This window comes from Rhea americana, unplaced genomic scaffold, assembly GCF_003343005.1.
Source record: "Rhea americana isolate MKP2758 unplaced genomic scaffold, rheAme1 scaffold_260, whole genome shotgun sequence".
Lineage (NCBI taxonomy): Eukaryota > Metazoa > Chordata > Aves > Rheiformes > Rheidae > Rhea > Rhea americana.
In genome coordinates, this window is record NW_028186380.1 from 259719 (window position 1) to 278945 (window position 19227).

General features: G+C 40.3%; 2 protein-coding genes across 2 annotated transcripts in view; both read left to right on the forward strand.

Annotated features, from left to right (window-relative positions):
- The first annotated feature begins 778 nt into the window (after positions 1–778).
- RPS16 (ribosomal protein S16) lies at positions 779–4534 on the forward strand. Its single transcript, XM_085307646.1, has 6 exons — positions 779–879; positions 958–1013; positions 1792–1893; positions 2789–2885; positions 4011–4058; positions 4335–4534. Exons 2-6 carry the CDS (start codon positions 966–968, stop codon positions 4478–4480), a joined length of 441 nt encoding a protein of 146 aa, XP_085163772.1. The 5' UTR covers positions 779–879; positions 958–965; the 3' UTR covers positions 4481–4534.
- Positions 4535–15532: 10998 nt separating this feature from the next.
- Positions 15533–19227, forward strand: part of OTOGL (otogelin like) — an 86552-nt gene continuing 82857 nt past the window's right edge. Inside the window, exons 1-4 of the mRNA XM_085307636.1 lie at positions 15533–15584; positions 16188–16316; positions 16976–17130; positions 18915–19036. Of these exons, the coding sequence (XP_085163762.1) occupies positions 15533–15584; positions 16188–16316; positions 16976–17130; positions 18915–19036 (458 nt within the window). The remainder of the gene's footprint in view (positions 15585–16187; positions 16317–16975; positions 17131–18914; positions 19037–19227) is intronic.

Here is a 19227-nt window from a genome sequence, read left to right on the forward strand (position 1 = left end):
TCAATGTATGATGTTACTGTAAAATACAGTTTAAATGCTTTATCTTCTCCTGCAATTTATTAAGCTTCTGGAAGAAAGGTATCTACTGAATTTGTACTGCTGCACCTCAAGAAGGCCCATCAGTGACCAGAAACCCCACTGTTAGCTTTCTGGGCATGCAGTAACTTCATTCAGTTTATACTGTATGAAGCCCAGCTGGGTTCTGCTTGTGTTTGGGATACCTAATTATGGTACAACACGGTATCARTGCTGGAAGTTTCAGAAGTGACTCGAGAATGCCTCTCCTCACGCTGTGCCTCCTCCCTATCCTCCTCAAGAAGCCCTTCAAACGGCTGTTAAGAAATGCCAAAACTTAGGCAGCCACCCTCTCCCCCTGGCAAATATCAACTGTTTCAGTCAGCATCGTCTCTGCTTCCCTCAGCAGCGCTGCGCCCATACTCGCAGCCTCCTCCGGGCGGCGCCAGCACAACCTCCCCCCCGGCAGCGGTAGGTGTGYTCCCTCCCGCCAAACCCGGCGAAATCCTGCAAGCGAAGAGCCAAAAGCAGCACTGTTAAGCGAGCACGAAACCTTCAGCTGACAGAAGCTACTTTTCGGGACCGGCCCAACGCGCCGACCCAACACCCGCGCAAACGCGACCCCTCGCCCCGCCCAGGGACGGCGGTTAACGTGCGGCCGTTAACGGACGCCGCGCGTCACCCCTCGGCCCCGCCCCTCCTCCGCTCGGCCCCGCCCCGCCCCTCGCCGGGCTGCCGCCAAGCGCGGCCGGGCGCTCTGTCGCACTGCCGGAAGAGAGGGTTGCGCTTTGTGGCCGCGCCGCCCCTGAGAAGTGTCCGGGAAACCCCGTCGCTCCTTTTCGCTGAGGCGCCGCCGCGGGGAGGGTGAGTGTCCGCGGGCTCCGGCCCCGCCGCCCGGCCCGCGCCCCCCTAACGCCGCCTCCCTTCCTCTCTGTCTTCCAGGAGGAGCCATGCCGGCCAAGGGCCCCCTGCAGAGCGTCCAGGTCTTCGGGCGCAAGGTGAGGTTGGGGCGSTGCGGCCCCCTCCGCCTTCCTCGCTCCGGGCCCGCCGCGGCCTGAGGCGCTTGGGGCCCCGGCTCCAACCCCGAGCACCGGGGCTGCGCCTTCGCCAGGGCGCAGCCGTTGCGCGGCGGAGCCGGTGACGGTGAGGCCTGCTGGCCGGCCCACGTGGAGCGCGGGAGCACGCTGTGGCCTGGCTGTTCCGGGGCGGCTGCCCTGGGGCCCTTGCGAAAGAGGGGAAGGGTTTCTCCCCGCAGGGAGAGGGGCCGGGTCCGCTGGGTCGGAGCTCTTTCCTCCTGGCTGGGGAGCGCTCAGGAGCGGCCAGGCCGCATGGGCGCGGTTTGTCGTCGCTGGATCCCGAGAGCCATGTTAAACGAGATGGTGGTGGTAGCAAAGTAAGATTAGCGCCGCTGAGATCCACTGGCCCGAAAAGCCGTTGGTAACAGGCTCTTGTGAAGAGAAGAGCCGCTGAAGTGCTGAGTTGCAGCACAGCAAAGGTTTTCTTCCCAYGTTTAACTTGGTTAACTTTGGTTAACTTGGTTAACTAATTATTCCACATTTAACGTCAAACTTGGTGTAAGTTTACTAAGATAATGCCTTAATGTTCTGAGTGAACCGCTGGGAATGCAGGAAATGGGACTGCTTTGTTTAGTGCAAGATGTTAATCTTTGGTGTTAAACTAAGATTTGTAGATGGTTAAAAATTCACAGGAAGTCTCTTTGCACTGCTGATGTAGAAACAAATGAACTGTTGTTCTAATGTACATTTGGATTTTTAGAAAACTGCAACTGCTGTTGCTCACTGCAAGAGAGGAAATGGCCTCATTAAAGTGAATGGAAGACCTCTGGAAATGATTGAGCCCAGAACTCTGCAGTATAAAGTAAGCATCTTCCCTTCTTGGATATTAAGGTATTTTTGTACAGTTAATTGCTTGGGAAGGAAAAGAATTGCAAGCCTTACTGGCTGTGTTAAATATTTTGTTGTGGGTTGCCTGATGAGCTGAAATACAGACTTTTCATTACAGAAAAGAAAAAAATACCCTTGTTATGATTAACTTATTGAAGGGCAAAAATGTTTTCTTGCCTAAATAGATTAATGTATAATTTATTCACATTGTATAAAGACATTTCAGGGTTATTCTCAGCAACTTTTTCGTAATTGTGATACAGTAAAATGTGTGTGTGTATGTGTGTATATATATACATATATATATAAAACAACTTGAGACAGTTGAGCATGATACTATGAAGTACTATGGAACAAAAAAGATTGCATAAATTAAATGATAGTTTTGATATCAGAAGTRTTTTTCAGCACTTCACATTAGTTTGTTTTTAATTGAAACTGATGTTTTAAAACCACTTGAAGTTTCTTTAGGGCTTAGTAAGTAGCCATTTGACCATTGACRAGAGAATCTAAGATTGACTAGATATCAAATATAAAAAATAGTAGAGAAGAACCATGGGATTTCTTATGGCATTCTATTTGTGGAATTAATTTCTGTTGGTCTTAATTGCTGTATGCATATGCTTTGTCATTAGGATTTTTGAAACAAACAAACAAAAAAAACTCAAAACTTTGTAACATTGTGCTTAGGTCCATACTGGTAGATGTCAAAGAACTCTGCAAGAGAGGTACTTAATTTGGATCTTTGTAAAATCAGGAGTGCATTTTTAAGAAAATTTAGTAACTTCGCATTGCAAAACCTATTACAAGCTTGAATCTGATCACAAATTACTTTTCTTAACTTTTTCTTTTTCCTATTTTTTTCCTAGCTGCTTGAACCTGTCCTTCTCCTGGGCAAGGAACGCTTTGCTGGTGTTGACATCAGAGTCCGTGTAAAGGGTGGTGGCCACGTAGCACAAATCTATGGTAGGATATCGTGAGGAACCTTCCATATGAGCTAGAAAAKCTCAAGCTTGACTTGAGTTCAGATTGGTAACTTGTATATCCCAGTGTGGATTTTTTTTTCTTTTACATAAATACGCAAATGTAGTTGTTTAAGTGGACTTGATGGTTGTAGTTTACTTGTAGAGCTGCAGTATCTAGATAAGTTGAATGAACTAGCTTTATGACAACTGAGAAAATTTGAGAAACCAATCTTGGCATCTCACAACCTGGTGGGACTGTTGAAATGTAGCTGAACACACAGATATTTGGAAGGGGAAAGGAGAAAATACCATTAGAAGTTGTATCTTCAGTCTTAAAATTCCAGGTTGTTCAGAAGCATCTTTCCTCTGACTGATGGAGCAGTTGTTTTGCATGCAGCCTGTTGAGAATGCACTTGTAYTAGTTTGCTTTTTACAAGTGGTAGATTAGCTTTGCTATTCTAGTTTGGGTTTAGGTCARTGTAATGGAGTTGACACTATAGAAAGAGCAGGGACATATTTCAGTCTCAAACTTGCCAATATTAATTTTTCAGAAAATTTTTCATTAAAAACATGATCTTGATGTCCTGACAGATAACAGGACAGCATAATCCCATGTTCCTGATTGGAGTTCTGAATGCTATGGCACATTAGCTGTTTGTTTTATTAAAGTATGCTCATGCCATCATATTGTCCCTTACCTCTACTAACTATTTGAACCTACTGGAAAGTATGTTTGCTGAAAAGTGTATGCTTACTGAAAAGTATAGACATTTCAGAAATATGGTTCTAAGGATTTTGAAAATTGACCACTTAGTGGAGGATGAGCCTACATTAGTACTCCAAAGAGAAGGTGATTTAGGCTGCCCTTGTACAATTTCTTGACTAGCTGACAGTTGTGAGATCAGCAAATGAACTGAAGATGGGCTGTTAGCATAAATGCCTTCTGATTGACCAAAGTAAAGGTCACAGGGACTGTGGGGAAGGGGAGATTATGGAAGGAAAAGACAATTTGCCAGAAAATGAGACAAAGCAAGCTTCAAGTAGTATTCTGAAATTGACACTATCAGTGTTTATTTTGAAGTTTTAAGTGCATTTGGTGTCCTTACTGATGCATCTTTTTTAACAGCTATCCGTCAAGCTATTTCCAAAGCATTGGTGGCTTACTATCAAAAATGTAAGTTCATTGTTTTGATTGTGATTGATTAATATTAGCCTTAAATGGAAATGTATTGATTGTGATTGTTTTAATGCGAGAAATGCAGGTTTAGCTCAGTTGGTTAGAGTGTGGTGCTGCTAATGCCGAGGTTGTGGGTTCGATCCCCGTATGGGCTGAGGGCTGGGCTAGATAGTCTTCAGAGGTCCCTTCCAACCTTACCAGTCTATGATAATCTATGATAAATGCTAGTATAGATTAATTCCTTCTGAAACTTCTTTTTTTTTGTTCTTACAGATGTTGATGAAGCTTCCAAGAAAGAGATCAAGGATATTCTAATCCAATACGATAGGACTCTGCTGGTTGCAGATCCGCGCCGCTGTGAGTCCAAGAAATTCGGAGGACCTGGTGCCCGTGCACGTTACCAGAAGTCTTATCGTTAAAGTCGTTCTGCAGTCTTGTGACAGTCAATAAACATGAAAAGAATTTGATAAATATTTCATGTTCAATTTTTGTGTGTGGGGGGGGTAGATGCATTTGCCATATGTAAGTTCGCTCTGGCTCGCAATGGATATTAATTATATTTAATGGGTATTAAAATCAGAGGACTGTTTGCAGTTCTCTTCTAGGCTTTCATAGTAAATCCTAATAAATAGTATAGGGGTTCGGCAATAAAAGAAAACCTTCTTACTATTTATGAATTTTTATTTTCTTTTTTCTGATAAATGCACAACTTTATCCTATTTTTTGGGTATGTGCATCAGCATAGCAGTTAAAGCAGACTTTCAAGTTTACTTTGTCAAAACTCTGGTAACCAGAGCAGTTATATATGTGTGTATAGAGAGAGAGATTTTGTTGAAATCTTGCTGCACCAGCTATTTCTAGATTATACAGAGGCAGAGTTTTCTGGATTAGTGCATAGAAATGTAGGAAATAGCTAAAATAACAAAGCCAGTATATTTTATGGTATGGAAATACTATTTTGTAATTGTAGAATGTAGAAAAGGCTTCCTGTATTACAAATGATRTTGGGCTGAGATACTCATCTGTTGGCTACCTGTTCACTCAGTACAAGCACAGAGGCAGGTGAACTTGCAGTAGTAGTATATAAATGRTTTTTTTAAATAAAAACTTTGGATTTGGAAGCCAGATTTGTTGCTTATGTCATGACATAGGGAAGGCAATTGAAGGCTTTAAGGCAACATGAACAAGCTGAAAATACTGCATTAATTTGGAAAGATTTAGCTAGGGGGCATGTATCACACATGAAATGTTGGAAAAATTCTGTTTTTTTCAGTAAGTGAAGCATTCCAAATTCTCATTCCAGAACTGATGTTAGGTGTAATTGAATGAGACCTGGGATATGAGATGATCCAATAGACATGTAAATAGATAAGTGTTATAGATAACTTTTTCCCATATTTGAAAACTTTTTTTGGAAAGGAACTGGAAGAAACATTGGAGACTAAATCAAGAGCCTCACTTCTATTAAATTGCTAGGTGAGCTAGGTATTTTTTCTATCATATGTTAGTATGACAAYAGTGAACTACAAAGAAGCACCTTGAAATTTAAGTGTTCTTTTTTTCTAATGTGAGATTTCTTTTCTCGTTTAAAGGTAGGTCATTTCAGAGTACCCAGTCAACAAAAAGTTAAACTGACTTCCTTTATGAGTTTAGCTGRGGAGTTGGAAATAATACTTTTCCTGGATCAGGACAAAAAAAAAAAAATCTATTAACACTTGTATGATGTCTTTTTCCTTTTTTCTGTAGAAAGCAGTTTAAAATGTGCTTTGAAGTGTAGTTACCAGAGAGTCAAATGTGTAACTTTGAATGAATTGGTTCTGAAAATAAATTTTGTATCCATCTCCCTCCTTAGCTTTCAGGGTCTACCACAAAATAGTGCATTACATGACCTAAGCAGAAACTGAGAAGTCTTATTCAAACCTCTTGCCCTTTCCCTGAAGTGGAAGGGATGATTAGATATACTATTGCCAATTTACATACTATTTTTTTTTTGTCTGATACTAAGTGAACAATATGTATTCTATTCCAGAACACACTCTCCCTCTCCCTCTCTCTTTCTCTTTCTCTCTCTGTGTGTGTGTGTGTGTGCGCGCGCGCTGGGTTCCCCTCTCTGTAGTAGTTTGGTTTTCTCAGTCCCTCCCTCAAATCTGACCTATTTCTCATCCAGTGGTGGCAATACAGAAATCTGTAGTTCCACAGTTTCTACTTTATCCTATAGTTTGGCTTTCTAAGGAAAAGATGCTACACACCTACAGCTTTTGAGGTTGGGCTAACTCTAGATTTGATTATTGAATTCCTATGAATTTTGTGAAAACTGGTGTTTTGATAGATGTTAATTAGCTTCAGCAAAAAAAAGTAAGCCTCTATTTGGCTCACATGGTTACTGTAAAACAGTGGCTCACTGACTGCTTAGGAAATGGGTACTAACCTGCCAGTTGGCACATAGGTAGAATATACTGTGACTAGTCCAAAACTGATTCTTGTTTAACTGTTAGACCAGTCAAATGCAGGGAACAAGAGGATTCAGAGTTCATGTGACGTGAAAGTCATGGAGGCACTATGGGGAGATAGAATACCCCGCGCGGTAACAAAAGGAGAGGGGTTCACAGTCACAGGGAAAAGAGATTTATTGGTTGTGCTGCCCACAGAACAGCTTGTAACAATTGGAAATTTTTGCTTTGTTGCTCTATTATGGAAAGGCTGAAGATAAAACTTGCATTGCTACTAATATATCCAGAGATAACATCTCTTTTTTTTCTTCAAACAAAAAGCTCTTAACATAATAAAAATGTGTTCTGAACTTAACTCTGATCCTGTGAAAGTGCCCTGTTAATCCCATAGAGTGATGTCATTCCCACGGGCTTGTTTTCTAAATGAGAAATATTAGTTGAAGTGGGCTGGTGTCCACCTGGGTGGTGAAGGGCTGATTTTTTTTTTTTTTTTTTTTTTTCCCCTAAGTGGCTATTTGATAATTAACCACTAGAGGGCTTAACTTCATTGGGAAGTAAAACTAATGTGAAGTAAAAACATTAAGAAGACGTAATAAGACAAAATTTGTTCACAGTGTTTCCTTTTCTGGTGCTATGGTTCTGTGGGGCTGGCAGTCAGTTCTTTGGAGCATCTGCTGTGGCTGATGTGACCATATCCTGTCACCATATCCTGTGACCATCCCACAGACAAGTGCCAACAATTAGATCTTCAAGCCCACAATGAGATTTTTTTTTGAGCCGCTCTGGAGATGATTGTTGGAACAGAAGAGCTGCTCCTAATCTGGTGTGGTCGAGGTCTTTCATTAGTTTCACTGATGTTAATCGTTAGGAAGATCAGACATACATATCAAAATGTGACCGTAACTGAACTTTAATTGAAAATACCAGCTCAGTGAAAATTTGCATATAAACTCTAAAGTATCTTTTTTTTCCTTCTTTGTTAAGGACTATGTATTCAGATCCCAAACAAGAACTTGAACCCGTGTCACTGAAGGCTGTTCTGTTCTCAMTCATTATTATCAGTCTTGGTAAACTGCGTGACCTGAATGTAAAATTAAGGCCTTTTAAGTGCTGTTCCTATGTTGGGAGCTCTAGGGAAAATTAATTTTTACTGTAATATGGAAATGTATAAACATTGAGAAGTTTCTATTTTTATAGAAAAATGTATAGCTTAAACATGGCACTTGTATTTTTAAATGTAAGCTAACGTGTGTTCTCTGTGTTCCTTTTCTTSTCAATGTGATTATTTTCTCTAACATATTTTTTATATTTGCTTTTTTTTTTCCAGCAGTCCCAGTCTGTGAGCATTCCACTACTTGTGCAGTTAATGTRTGTCATTGCCTGGATATAATTTGATTCAAAATTTTTTTTTTTTGCTGTCTTAATATAGTCCTGGGAGTGTACTTGTTCAGTGTACTTGGCTGAATAATTCTTTTCCTTATTAGCTAGCATTCTTAATGCCCTTGGAACCATGCTATTTCCTACCCTGCAGTAAGCAGTGATATCCCAACCTAATGAAACCTGTTGCTCTAATTCTTACAAAGCCCCTTTACAGCTTGGTCTATTTTTTAAGTCTCAGAAGTTAAACTGTGAAATACTAACATGCACCAAATGTTCCCTCAATTTAGTTACAGAATARTTGTGAAAAAGGCTGTTTAAAATATTTCCTGTTGAACCAAAAGAGTCAACATACATTAATGGAAATTTTTATCTGTGCATTTGTGTATAAAGCACTATGTGAAATAAGGGCTTGAGGAATGGAAGAATTCCAGATCAGATTTCTTACCTTTTCTGAGTTTGAGCTGGCGAAGCAGTTTTAGCTTGAAAATCGAGCAACTAAGAAACTARTGATATATTTTGGGAGTTCTAATGCTGGATTAGGCAACTACAAGACATTGYCATCTAACAATAAATTTACAAGAGTGTGGTAAGGTTCATTAGTCTCTGCCACCTTCTACAGGATAGATGCCTACATTGATGTTTGCACTGTGTGCGCATGACTACATTACTGTATTAATTTGAATCACGGGTTCACTTCTGTTTTGGTTTGCAGTGTGGAGTGGTTTTGGACCACGTGGAGCAGATGAAACTAAACTGGTGGATGCAGTCCAGCTGCTGCTGAGCATTCAGTCCATGGGACTAGCTTTGAGCTAGTTAGAAGCAAAAAAACAAACAAACAAACAAACAAAAACAAAATGAAAGCCTCCTGAAATGTGTATTGTGTGGATGTCAACTTTTCAGATCCAAATACTTCACTCATGAAAACAGAGATCCACTGTTAATGATCTGTAGTACCTGCTGGTATAAGCAGTGTCTATATCAGCATCTTTAACAACTGGTGGAGTAGCAAGCCATGAAAATCCATGTTCTGTCTTTGCCCATTGATGCAAATGTCACTCAGGTTATCCCCTCTGATCAGCTACAAYATATTACTGATGTTTGTAGGAAGGTAACCATTTGTTCAGTCCTCTGCTCCAAATTCAGAGCTACCAAGGCAGATGTCAGAGGAAAGACTACAGTGAAGAAATGCTTCAACCTAGGAAATCCATTTGCTTTAGGATTTATGGAATAATGAAATGCAACATGGACAGATAATATATTTCAGTGGCTCTTTGGTAAATATTGATTTGGAGAGCCTGTTTGTCTTCTCTTGTAGGCCAGCTGTGAGAGAAGAGAAAGAGTTAAAAGAATTCATGGGAGAACTTTTTACGCAAAGGGTCATCAAATTCTGAATTTGCTTTGATACAAAATTTTGTAGGATTCTGTGAGCATGTTGCAAAATACATCTTAGGAAGAGTGGAGTTTTAGGCAAGAAAGAGGCTTTTTAAAAATTCATAGTAGTATTTTTAATAAGCCATATATATCTTTAAAACTACACTTTTATAGTGATTCTATTAATTTTTAGGGTTGAGYAAGAATTTTCATTTTTTCTATGGTCATAATTAACTTTGATGAAAATATATTTTTATATTTGATGGAAAAGTAAGAATAAAACCTGTTAGCTTGGCTGATTTTTCTCCTTTCTGTTAATGAGATTTTTCCAAACATTCTTTATTAAAAATAAAACACTTCCGGGAAGTTTTCTGCTGTGATATAAGGAGACCAACAAAAGTATCTATGAATATTCCTCAAAAACTAGGTATGTTATTTAATGGAAGTTTACGTCTCTCCTTTTAGAACAGATGAGGGACATAAAACCAAATTGTTTTTAGAGATTACCATACTACTACTTTCTACAGTAGCACCAAAGCAGGTTCTTGCTCAAAGTTTTCGCTGTACAAAGCGTACAAAGGGCAGCACTCTTGACGCAAGTGGCGAAGCACACAAAGGTGAAGTGACGGCTGAAGGGAACGCTCAAACCGTCACGATGTGGCAAAACTTCGTTCTATGTCATTGTCTGCTATGTTATAAAGGGCTGATTCAATTCAAAAGAGAAGCAATACTCGCGCGTCTAGTGAAAGCGTAACTAATACAGACTGCTGAGGAGTTACCATGCATTACTAATGAGAGACAGGCAGCCAGAAAGTTGTATGTAACTTCTGCAAAGCCCCTGAAGCTGTATGTGGGCTACCAAGTTTGGTGTTTTTTCTTCTCTTTTTTGCATTGTATAGTTTAAAATAATGACTCTAGCTATCTAATTTTGAAAGGATTTAAACACACTGTAGAAATACATCATTCTAAGATGCCATCATAATCAAAGCCATTAATTTGGATAAATTCTCTATTTATAAGTTATACTGAAATGAACATTGTGGGAAAGCTCAATTTAATGATACCTTGGAGCATATTCTTGATTCATTCTCTGCTGTTCTTTTTGCAAGGTAAGAACTTTATTCAATTTTTATGCTAGTGCTAGCTTTTTAAAAGATTTTTCTACGCATTTTAGTAGTACATCTATTTCTTTTTCTGTCATTATAAGACAAAATTTTTTGCCTCTTACTGGAGTTAGCAGAGTAACACCAGTTGAAAAACTATATATCACCATTTTCTCTGACTGCTGTTGAAATCAGAATATATCTTTTATTAAAAAAAATGCATTTTTAAGCTTGAATTTTATTACAGAATTATTATTCAAGAGCTAAATTTTCTGGGCTTTCTTGTTGTTATTGTCAGATGAATAATCGGATAATTATTTTGAAYAGAGTATGATTTTTGATGAAGCACACACTGTACCTGCAATTTGTTTGAACATTTTTAGAATTTTAGAATAAATGATTACTGTTCTAGTTATAGAAACTATATCATTTTTTTATCAGTATTGTATTGCAAATGGATATTATAAACAATTTTCTTAGAGCAATTATAAAGATTTCTAAGGCAATATGAGAAAGAAGGCAGTTTCTAAGAAATGTGTGGGATCTGGAGTGTTTTCAATGGATTGCAATTGCACTTTATAAGTAACATTCAGAAAATTATTATAGGTATTCACACTAGAAATTTGATTCTSGATGGCTCTGAGCACCTCTTGTATTTTATCAGTTTTGCTTTGATCCTCTGAACRACTATGAGCTCTTAGCTCTTTTTGATGGCAGCACGGGGCAGAATCAAGACTAAATTTGCAGGTGAACAGCTGAGAGAAGTTCTCAGGAAGGAAAGCATGTTGTGCTAAATCTCTTGGGAAGAAAAAAAGTTTGCGTAAAGATTCTCTGGAAAACATAGGATCATGAGCTATTTTTTAAAGAATAAAATTCAGTAGTGTTGTTTTAAACCTAAGAAATTGTTTGCCAAATACAGAGTGGGGCTGTAGAAAAAAAATTTTAACTCAATGATTTTTAATCTACAGGATCTTATTGCAAKTTCTCCCTTTTGAAAAGAACTTCAAGGTAAGTTTTACTTCCTTATTTGTCAAGTTCTRCAAACAGAACAAGAATGAATAGGGCTTATTGGGTACAGTACAAGTTGGGAAGTAAAATGTAGTCTTGAATTTGGCATGTAATTTTTAGTAGYTTGGATGTAAAAATGTGCTTTTAGAATGTTTACAACTCTTTTCAAAGAATTTACGTAAAGGCCATGGATCCTCTTTTTGAAAAATTGAGGTACTTAAGAAAAATGATGCTTTTCTGGTTTCAGGAAAGTTTAGAGGAATAATGGAATGAAATYATGGTGAGGTCATTATTTCATGTCTGGAAAAATACATTAAATGAGTATCCTTCTACAATTTTAATTGCATGATAAAATCCTAGCTGCTATTTGAAGCACAAAAAGTAAGTGCTATACAGCCTTAAAATAAACACTTGCAATACAAGTTTTTATGYAGAAGATGAAATCCAAACAAAACCCAAACTAGGGAATGTTCCTGATCCCATTGAATTAAATGGGAACTATGCCATCAATTTCAATAGAAGTGTCCAGTTGAACATAGCTTTGGAAGTCTAATGACTCTAATCCACCTAGTGAACATATATGCATATTAAATRATAATAACATCTTGGACTGTTGATAAAATTAAGCACATTTTGTAGTTTAATGCCATTGTTTCTAAAAAAAAAAMAACAAAAAAGTTAATCACAAATTTAAGTAAGTTATAGCTGGAGAGTCATCTTTTGTTTTTAAAGGTACCATCATAGTGCATTCAAATAATACTKGGAAGAACTCACTGTCTCACACCTGCAGCTGAGTATGTATGAAGCAACTTTCCAGTTTTGTATCCTGTTGTATAAGGCTATTTTGCTCATGTTCTCTCCCCTGTAAGCCCTATGTACCTCCCTGAACAAGCATCCCATGTCTGAGAGCAGAGATTGGAGCACTGTTGAATTCTGTAAAATGAGACCATGAAAAGAAAAGAAAAAAAATCACCTTTTYAAATGTTAACCCAAGAAAGACCTCTTTGATAAAGTGATGGAAATCAGAGAGAAACACCTCTCTCTGGGGAACTGCCTATTCAGGTTACTCCAGGGACCTTTGATTATACAAGATCCTTTTTGTTTTCTTCCAGAAATGAGTTTAATGCAGCTCGACAGAAAAGAGATCTCTTAGGAGCAGAGGTAGGTTATATCTCCAAAAGAGTGTGGGGGGGGAACCTTCCCCTCCTTTCTGCTCTGCAGCTTTGCTCTTGTTACAATGGAGTCTTTGTAAGGAGAACAGTGGTAACAAGAGGACAGCGAGGAAGAGCAGCTATTCCATACCTGCTTTCCTCAAACTTAAACCCACAGCCTTCGTTCATTCATTTATTCTCAGCAAAATGCTTCATGAATTCCCCTCCCTGACAAACTGATGGATGTACACTAAGGGAAATAAAAGGACAGCTCTTGAGTCTTTTGTGGAGGCAAATAGCCCCCAAAGTTGTTAGTGTTTGATGAAAAGTGCAATAACGAAACCATAAATAARGGTCCTGCAAATGATGGTGTTGCCTTGGTGGTGGCCACTGCACAGCTCGGGTTCCTGCAGCACTGGCCTGTTCCTTGGGGGCTCTTTCACCCCACCACCAGCTTAGGKCTGCCAGCTGCCCCCTATGCAGGTGATGGTGGACTGAAACTGAATAGTAAATGGGGGAATCTCACTCCCCTGTGAGTCAATATTTCAGGCTGCAAAGGTTCATCACTCCGCTCTGCAAGGGCGGGGARTGAAGCCAAGAGAAGTCTCTCTGCAAGGCACCTTGCTGGGGTTATGCAGGGAGGCTGCAAGCAGAACCAGGAACCGTTTTCTCTGAGTCCCTTTGCCGCATGATTAATGTGTCTCTCCTGATCAGGTCAGAGTGTTGCCAGTGTTGAACATAATATTAAGGTCAATCAAGCCTATTTTCCTTACTACAAAAATGCATTATTCTCAGGTAAATGGGCTTTGGGGACCAACTCTGTTCCAGAAGGGTATTCAATAGGAAATCAGTGCCATAGCAGAGATGCTTTGCCCTAAAAATAATGCACAGGCAAAAACCTGCTTTGCTGAGGAGGCCTGCCTCAGAGTAACTGAATACAGGTAACAGAAATCAATGCTTTTGTCTAGCGATGATAAGGAACCGCGCTGGATAATGATGGGCCATTAGGACTCGGAATAATTTTTGGCTTTGAAGTGGGGACCTTTCCAGCCTGTGAGCTGGTTAAGTCAATTCCAGACTGATTTTTGCCATGAGAACGGCAAACTCTGCTACTTGGATGCATAAGATAAAGTATTTCCAGTCAAAAAGGGGAAGTATTTATGGCCGTATATAAAGTGCTGGTGAGACTTAATCTCAAATGTTTATTGTATGGTTCTTATTCACTTTGAGAGCCATTAGTTCAAACTCCAAACATGCTCCAAACATGGAGAATGACTAGCAGGGGGAGTGAAGAAAAAAATATCTTACAGGCAAAGGCTTAAAGAGTTTGTTTTRTTAGTCATGCAACCGAAGGCTGGCCTATATGTGTGTGGGGAGCACACAAGGGCAACTGTTTTCTTGTAAATATCTCAGGAAGGGATCAAATAAAAATGCAGGATAAGAGCTGTTAAAGCAAAAGGACAGTGCTATATAAAACAGAAGGATATAAAATGGCCATGAATAAATGTAGAGGGGAAATATGTAGCTACCCAGCACTTCACCCTGGTAACATTCCCAATCAGACTAGTGGGGGCAAAAACCCCAAAGTGCTTTTCCGAAGGAATTTGATCCGTGCTTGGAAGGGGCGATAAGACGTGACAAACCGCAGCAACGGAGGGCTGGACCGGATCCAGGAGTTCCTTGCAGTCCCGGGTTCCCCCCTGCCTAAGCRAGGCAGGAAGCGGATCTGGCAGATGGAAGTTCATCCCGAACAAACGAGGARACGAATGGGATTTCGAAGCATTCCAGGCAGGACACAAAATCCACCAAAGCTGAAGCGGCTGCAGTCTGTCGATAGGGGGGCAGCACAGGGCGCGAATCAGGGGGCAAGAGGGAGGGAAAAAGGAAGGCAAGGGCATCCCCAAACCGCCCWGCTATGCTGGTGGTAAGCGAAACGAGGTGGGCACGTCGTGTGCTCARTCCCCTCACTCTTTGGCCCAAATATAAAAGCGAAACCTCCTCGCTCCAAGCCTCCAGAGCCTGGCGCCTCGGAGGGCGATGGTGGGGCGATGGCCCTCCAGTGTAGCCGTGCTCTTCCCAGCCCCTCTGTCCGTCGTGTCCCCCCGCATTGCCCCCCACCCCGGGATGCCTCTGCGCCCTGCCGCCCTGCTGGCCGGGGCTCRGCCCTGGCGCCCAGGTACGAATAACTCAGTTCCTGCCCCGAAGCCGCTGCAAAGCCTTGGGCTTGTGTTGTTGGCCGCGTTTTGCCTTTCTGTTTCTCCGGTAGATCCGTGCTGCCTCTCTTCGGTCTCGCCGTCGGGAGGCCGTTCCCGGGAGTCCTCCGCCAGGTCAGTACCGCAGCCCCGGCTCTGGGTGGGGGGTCGCCTTCCCGAAAACACTGCGCTGGGGTGGGCTCGGCCCCGGTCCTGATATCGCTCATCCACCCCACGAAACCCAGCGCTACCTCCCTGCCTCATCGCAGCYGCTACCCCCGGCCTGTTAAACCACGCAAAACCGTTAGGAAGTCCCTTTGGTATAACTGCTTAGAACCGAATCTGAACAGCTAAAAGTCAATATTTTTATTAAAAAAAAAAAAAAAAACAAAAAACAATTATTTCCACAGCATTTTTTTTTCTCCTGCGTCTCCTGTCCGGGGCTTGTCAGAGGCTGTAAGCCCGTGGGCGAGGGGCCGGCGGGGCCTGGGCAGGGAGCGCGCCGCTGTTTCTGGAAGGTTCTGTGCCCCCTGCCAACGCCTCACGCAACTCACAGCAGCTCCTTTCAGGAGTCACCCAAAGCTTCACTGCATATGAGCGAACTCCAGTATCCTCGCTGGAAAATACCTATCCTTGACTAGGTGCTTGCTGTTCCCTGCCCTCTCCCTCCCCCCAGGAGAATGAATATATATATATATATATATATATATACACACACATATTTTTTCAACTCTTTTTAAATTCTGTCGGATCATAGGTGTTTGCATCAAGTTTTGCCTGCCAAACTACCCACAAAACCTGCTAAATTTTTGGTTTATGACTCCCTTTCTCCTTCTCATTTGGGGAGCTGCAGCTGAGACCCATCTTGGTAGAAGACAGGGAGATCTTAGCTTCTGAACAGAATATAAAACCATTTAATGAAACTACTTTTAGAAACTAATGTAAAAYAAGCCATTCCCATGGAATCTTAAGTCTCTGGCTCTGGTCACCTCGTAAGAAAAAATAACCTTTTAACTGGCTTTTTTTAGCATGCAGGGAAGGTTATTTATAACTGCTTTTGACTTAGTAAATTACATATTCTAGACTGTTCATAAGCATTACAGCAAAGGGTACATTAAGCTCAGGAGGGAGGAGCTGAACATACGTATAAATTGTACTGAATTCGGTCATTTAGAGTAATCAGCATCCTGTGTATTTCTAGATCCGGAGGACTGGGATTTGGTTTCTTTACATGGGAACGTGACCTTTTGTTTGCCGGGAGGAGGTTGACCTTTTGCTCCTTTGTTAGTTTACAAGTCTCAAACCCAGAGAAAGAACCTTAACCAAGGAACACGAAGTATAAAATCAAGTAAACGTTGAAAACAGAAGATTGCTGTTGGTTACTTTTCTTAGCTAATATAGCGGCTTATGATTTAATAATAAATAAAAAGATATAATCTGAATCGCTAAGGCTGTTTGCAAAATACTCTAGCTGCTAAAAGGCTGCTATACTTGCTTGCAGGTTCTTGTCCTCAGGAGTGTCTTAATGGAGCAGTCTGTACAGAGGCAGGTGAATGTGATTGTCAGATATTTCAGGCTCGAGGAAACAGGTGCCAAATTGGTAAGTTTTGGGCCAAAAGAATCGAGTTTCAAGTTCAGTTGAGATTTAAGTTACAGCTTGTAAAAACAGTACGGCTCACAGCATGCTTGTAATTGGACTGACATCCAAGTAGTAGCAAAGAGGATTAAAATCGTGTATCTTATGGAAGTTTTTAGAATGTCATCAGGTATGTCTGTGTTTTAGCACTTGGGCTCTAATTATATATAGATACGTTATCAGACAGAAAACTATCTGATATATCATCAACTAATGAGATTTTCTTACTTAACTGCGCAACGAAAAAGCCGCTGCATTTTTCCAGCAGTGACTTACTGCAAATAAAATGATCAGCTGTTCCAAAGCACTACTTTCTGGAATCTGCTCTGTGTAGGGATCAGCCAGAATCATGGTCCAACATCTACTGTAAATCTAAACCCTTTACCTCCACTTAAAATTAAAATGCCCCACTGAAGCAAATACAAAACTTAATGGTGATCTTATATGATTAAAACTGCATCCTAAAGATTAAAAAAAATTATTGACTTTAGTTGAAGTTGAAGAAATGAGATTCTCTTGTCTTCTCTGTATATTTCCTTTAAAAGTTCTTACTTTTGTACATGCCTGTGAAACCTGTCAAATTTTAACCAGTGTGCTTGTTGTAAATTCTGTGTTTTCTCCAGTACCTAATAGTGGCAAGGACCGAGAAGGGATTTGCAAATCATGGGGACAGTATCATTTTGAAACATTTGATGGGATCTACTACTACTTCCCAGGAAATTGCTCCTACATTTTTGCAAAAGACTGCAGTACTCCAGAACCCCAGTACACTGTTTGGGTAGGTATATGAGCATGCATTAGAAGTAAAACATTTGGTATTCTTGTGTTATAGCACTTGCATTTCATCATTAGTAAGATAAGTAGAGAGATCATAAATGGATCAAAATGCCGCTTTATTTAAGTTTAAAAATGTGCTGCTGGAAAATGTCTAAGCATATGTGCAGTAATTCAAAACACTGATGAAATGATAATTAATCATCAGAGTCAGTATAATAAAAATAGTATTTCTTACTCCCTCTATCCTAAAAAGGATCTCTGATCTCTCCTTTCTGGGAAATCCTGTGTAGGAAAAAAGGTTCATAAAGCAGACCTTGGAAACACAACAATTTTTAGTTGTCAGATTCTAGAARTAAGTGACTTCTTGAGTAAAGTGCAAGCAGCATTCACAGGCCTGATAGGATGGCACCTGAGAGTTCTAGCCCTCTCTTCACCATTGTTAGCATGCTAGATTGGGTCAGCTAACTAGCAGAAACCTTTATCTCTTCAGGAAATTGGGGTTCTAATTTTGGATTTCTTCTGTGGTATACTGAGAAGATTAACAGCACAAAAGCCTTCATCTTGACCTACGGATGGAAGGCATTCTTTTTAATATTTTCCTCAAATTGCTGGATATCCATGGTTAATGACTTTGGGATCGGGGAGAGTTCAAATCTATCTTTTTTTGTGGGAAGATGCCCTAATTACCAGGCCGTTGGCTACTGTGGGGAGAGGACATTAGCTAATTGTGTTATTTTTTACACAGTGGCCAGGATTCAGTGTTGACTGGGCTGGAGAAGAGGGATAAAGAGAGGTCCTAATTCTAGACACCAATGGTCACTGCTCACAAGGGCAAAAGGAGATCTAGATTCTGATTCTTCTCTAAAGACTATTTCTTTTACTTATAAACACATGATCTCTTCATCCCCCAAAATAGCATCTAGTGAAGGTTAATTTGATAGAACTGCCATTTCTACTCAGTTTATGGAGAGATGCTGTTATATCTGCCTTCCATCATTTTATTTAAATTCTTTGGATTCTGTGTGCAGTTAGGGTCTTTTATAAGTTTCCAGAAAATGCTATAGCAAAACCCAAGATCATATATAAATCTAGAATCAGTATTTCAGTGGATTCCGCTTACCTTAACAGAGAAATTGCCATTCGATTGCTGGAGAAGATGTCATGCTTTATCTTATTCAGTCAAAGTAAATTTGAACCCATAGCTTTCATGTCCTGAGAGCCTGCCCTGGCCAGAAAAGCTGTGTGGTCTCTGGGGGCAAGGACATTCCCTCACTGCCTTGCTGGTGCTGTGCCGTGCTGCAGGCTGGGAGAGGGAAGGAAGTCTGACTTCAAGGGCAGCGTTCTTTTTGCCAAAACAAACACAAAAAGGAGGAGCCCTGGCTTAGCGTACCTGTTCCAAGGTCTGATTACACTTTTTTTTTTTTTTTTTTTTTTTTTTTTTTTTTTGAGAGAGAGAGATCTACTTCATTGCCATAAAACTGTAGACATGCCACTGTTAGTGAGATAGGTGTTTCCTAGCTTTCAGTTCTGAAAGTATGCATCTGAGATCGGTTTAACATCTCTCCCTGGTAGTAGATAGTCATGGAAGTCATATACCACCAATATCTGTGAGACTCACAGTTTTGAAAATCTGTCTTCTGCTAAGTAAAACTTACGTTTGTGTTTATTTATAAAGCTCTTCGGAATCTTCAGTGATTTGTATGTATAGTTATAAGTGAAACTTATGCATGGAATTATTAAGAGCAAACATTTATTGTTACTGTGTTTATATTTTCCCTCCCTAAGGTTCATAACAGTCCTCACTGTTATGGTTCAGTATATTCTTGTCTGAGGTCAATCAGCTTATTTTTTTCAAATCAAGAAGAAATAATAATTTCAAGGCATGAAGTAAGAAAGGAAGGAATTAGGTAAGTGTTCTAACAATGTTTTTTAACATGTTATTGCAGAAAGGTAGAATGGAGTTTGGAAAATTAATGCTTTTTACACCACCTAGAGAAAATAATTGGATATATTTTTATTGATTCCTGGGTGTTCTATACTGGGGCTGACAGAGTTCTGGTGCGAGTATGTGTAATGACCTGAGCTGGGATGCCATACG

Bases quoted from the DNA above. Each gene is read 5' to 3' on its own strand.
- RPS16 (XM_085307646.1), top strand. From the start codon at position 966: ATGCCGGCCAAGGGCCCCCTGCAGAGCGTCCAGGTCTTCGGGCGCAAG. The intron at 1,894-2,788 runs GTAAGCATCTTC...TTTTTTTCCTAG, and splicing joins CCAGAACTCTGCAGTATAAA to CTGCTTGAACCTGTCCTTCT. The intron at 2,886-4,010 runs GTAGGATATCGT...CTTTTTTAACAG, and splicing joins CCACGTAGCACAAATCTATG to CTATCCGTCAAGCTATTTCC.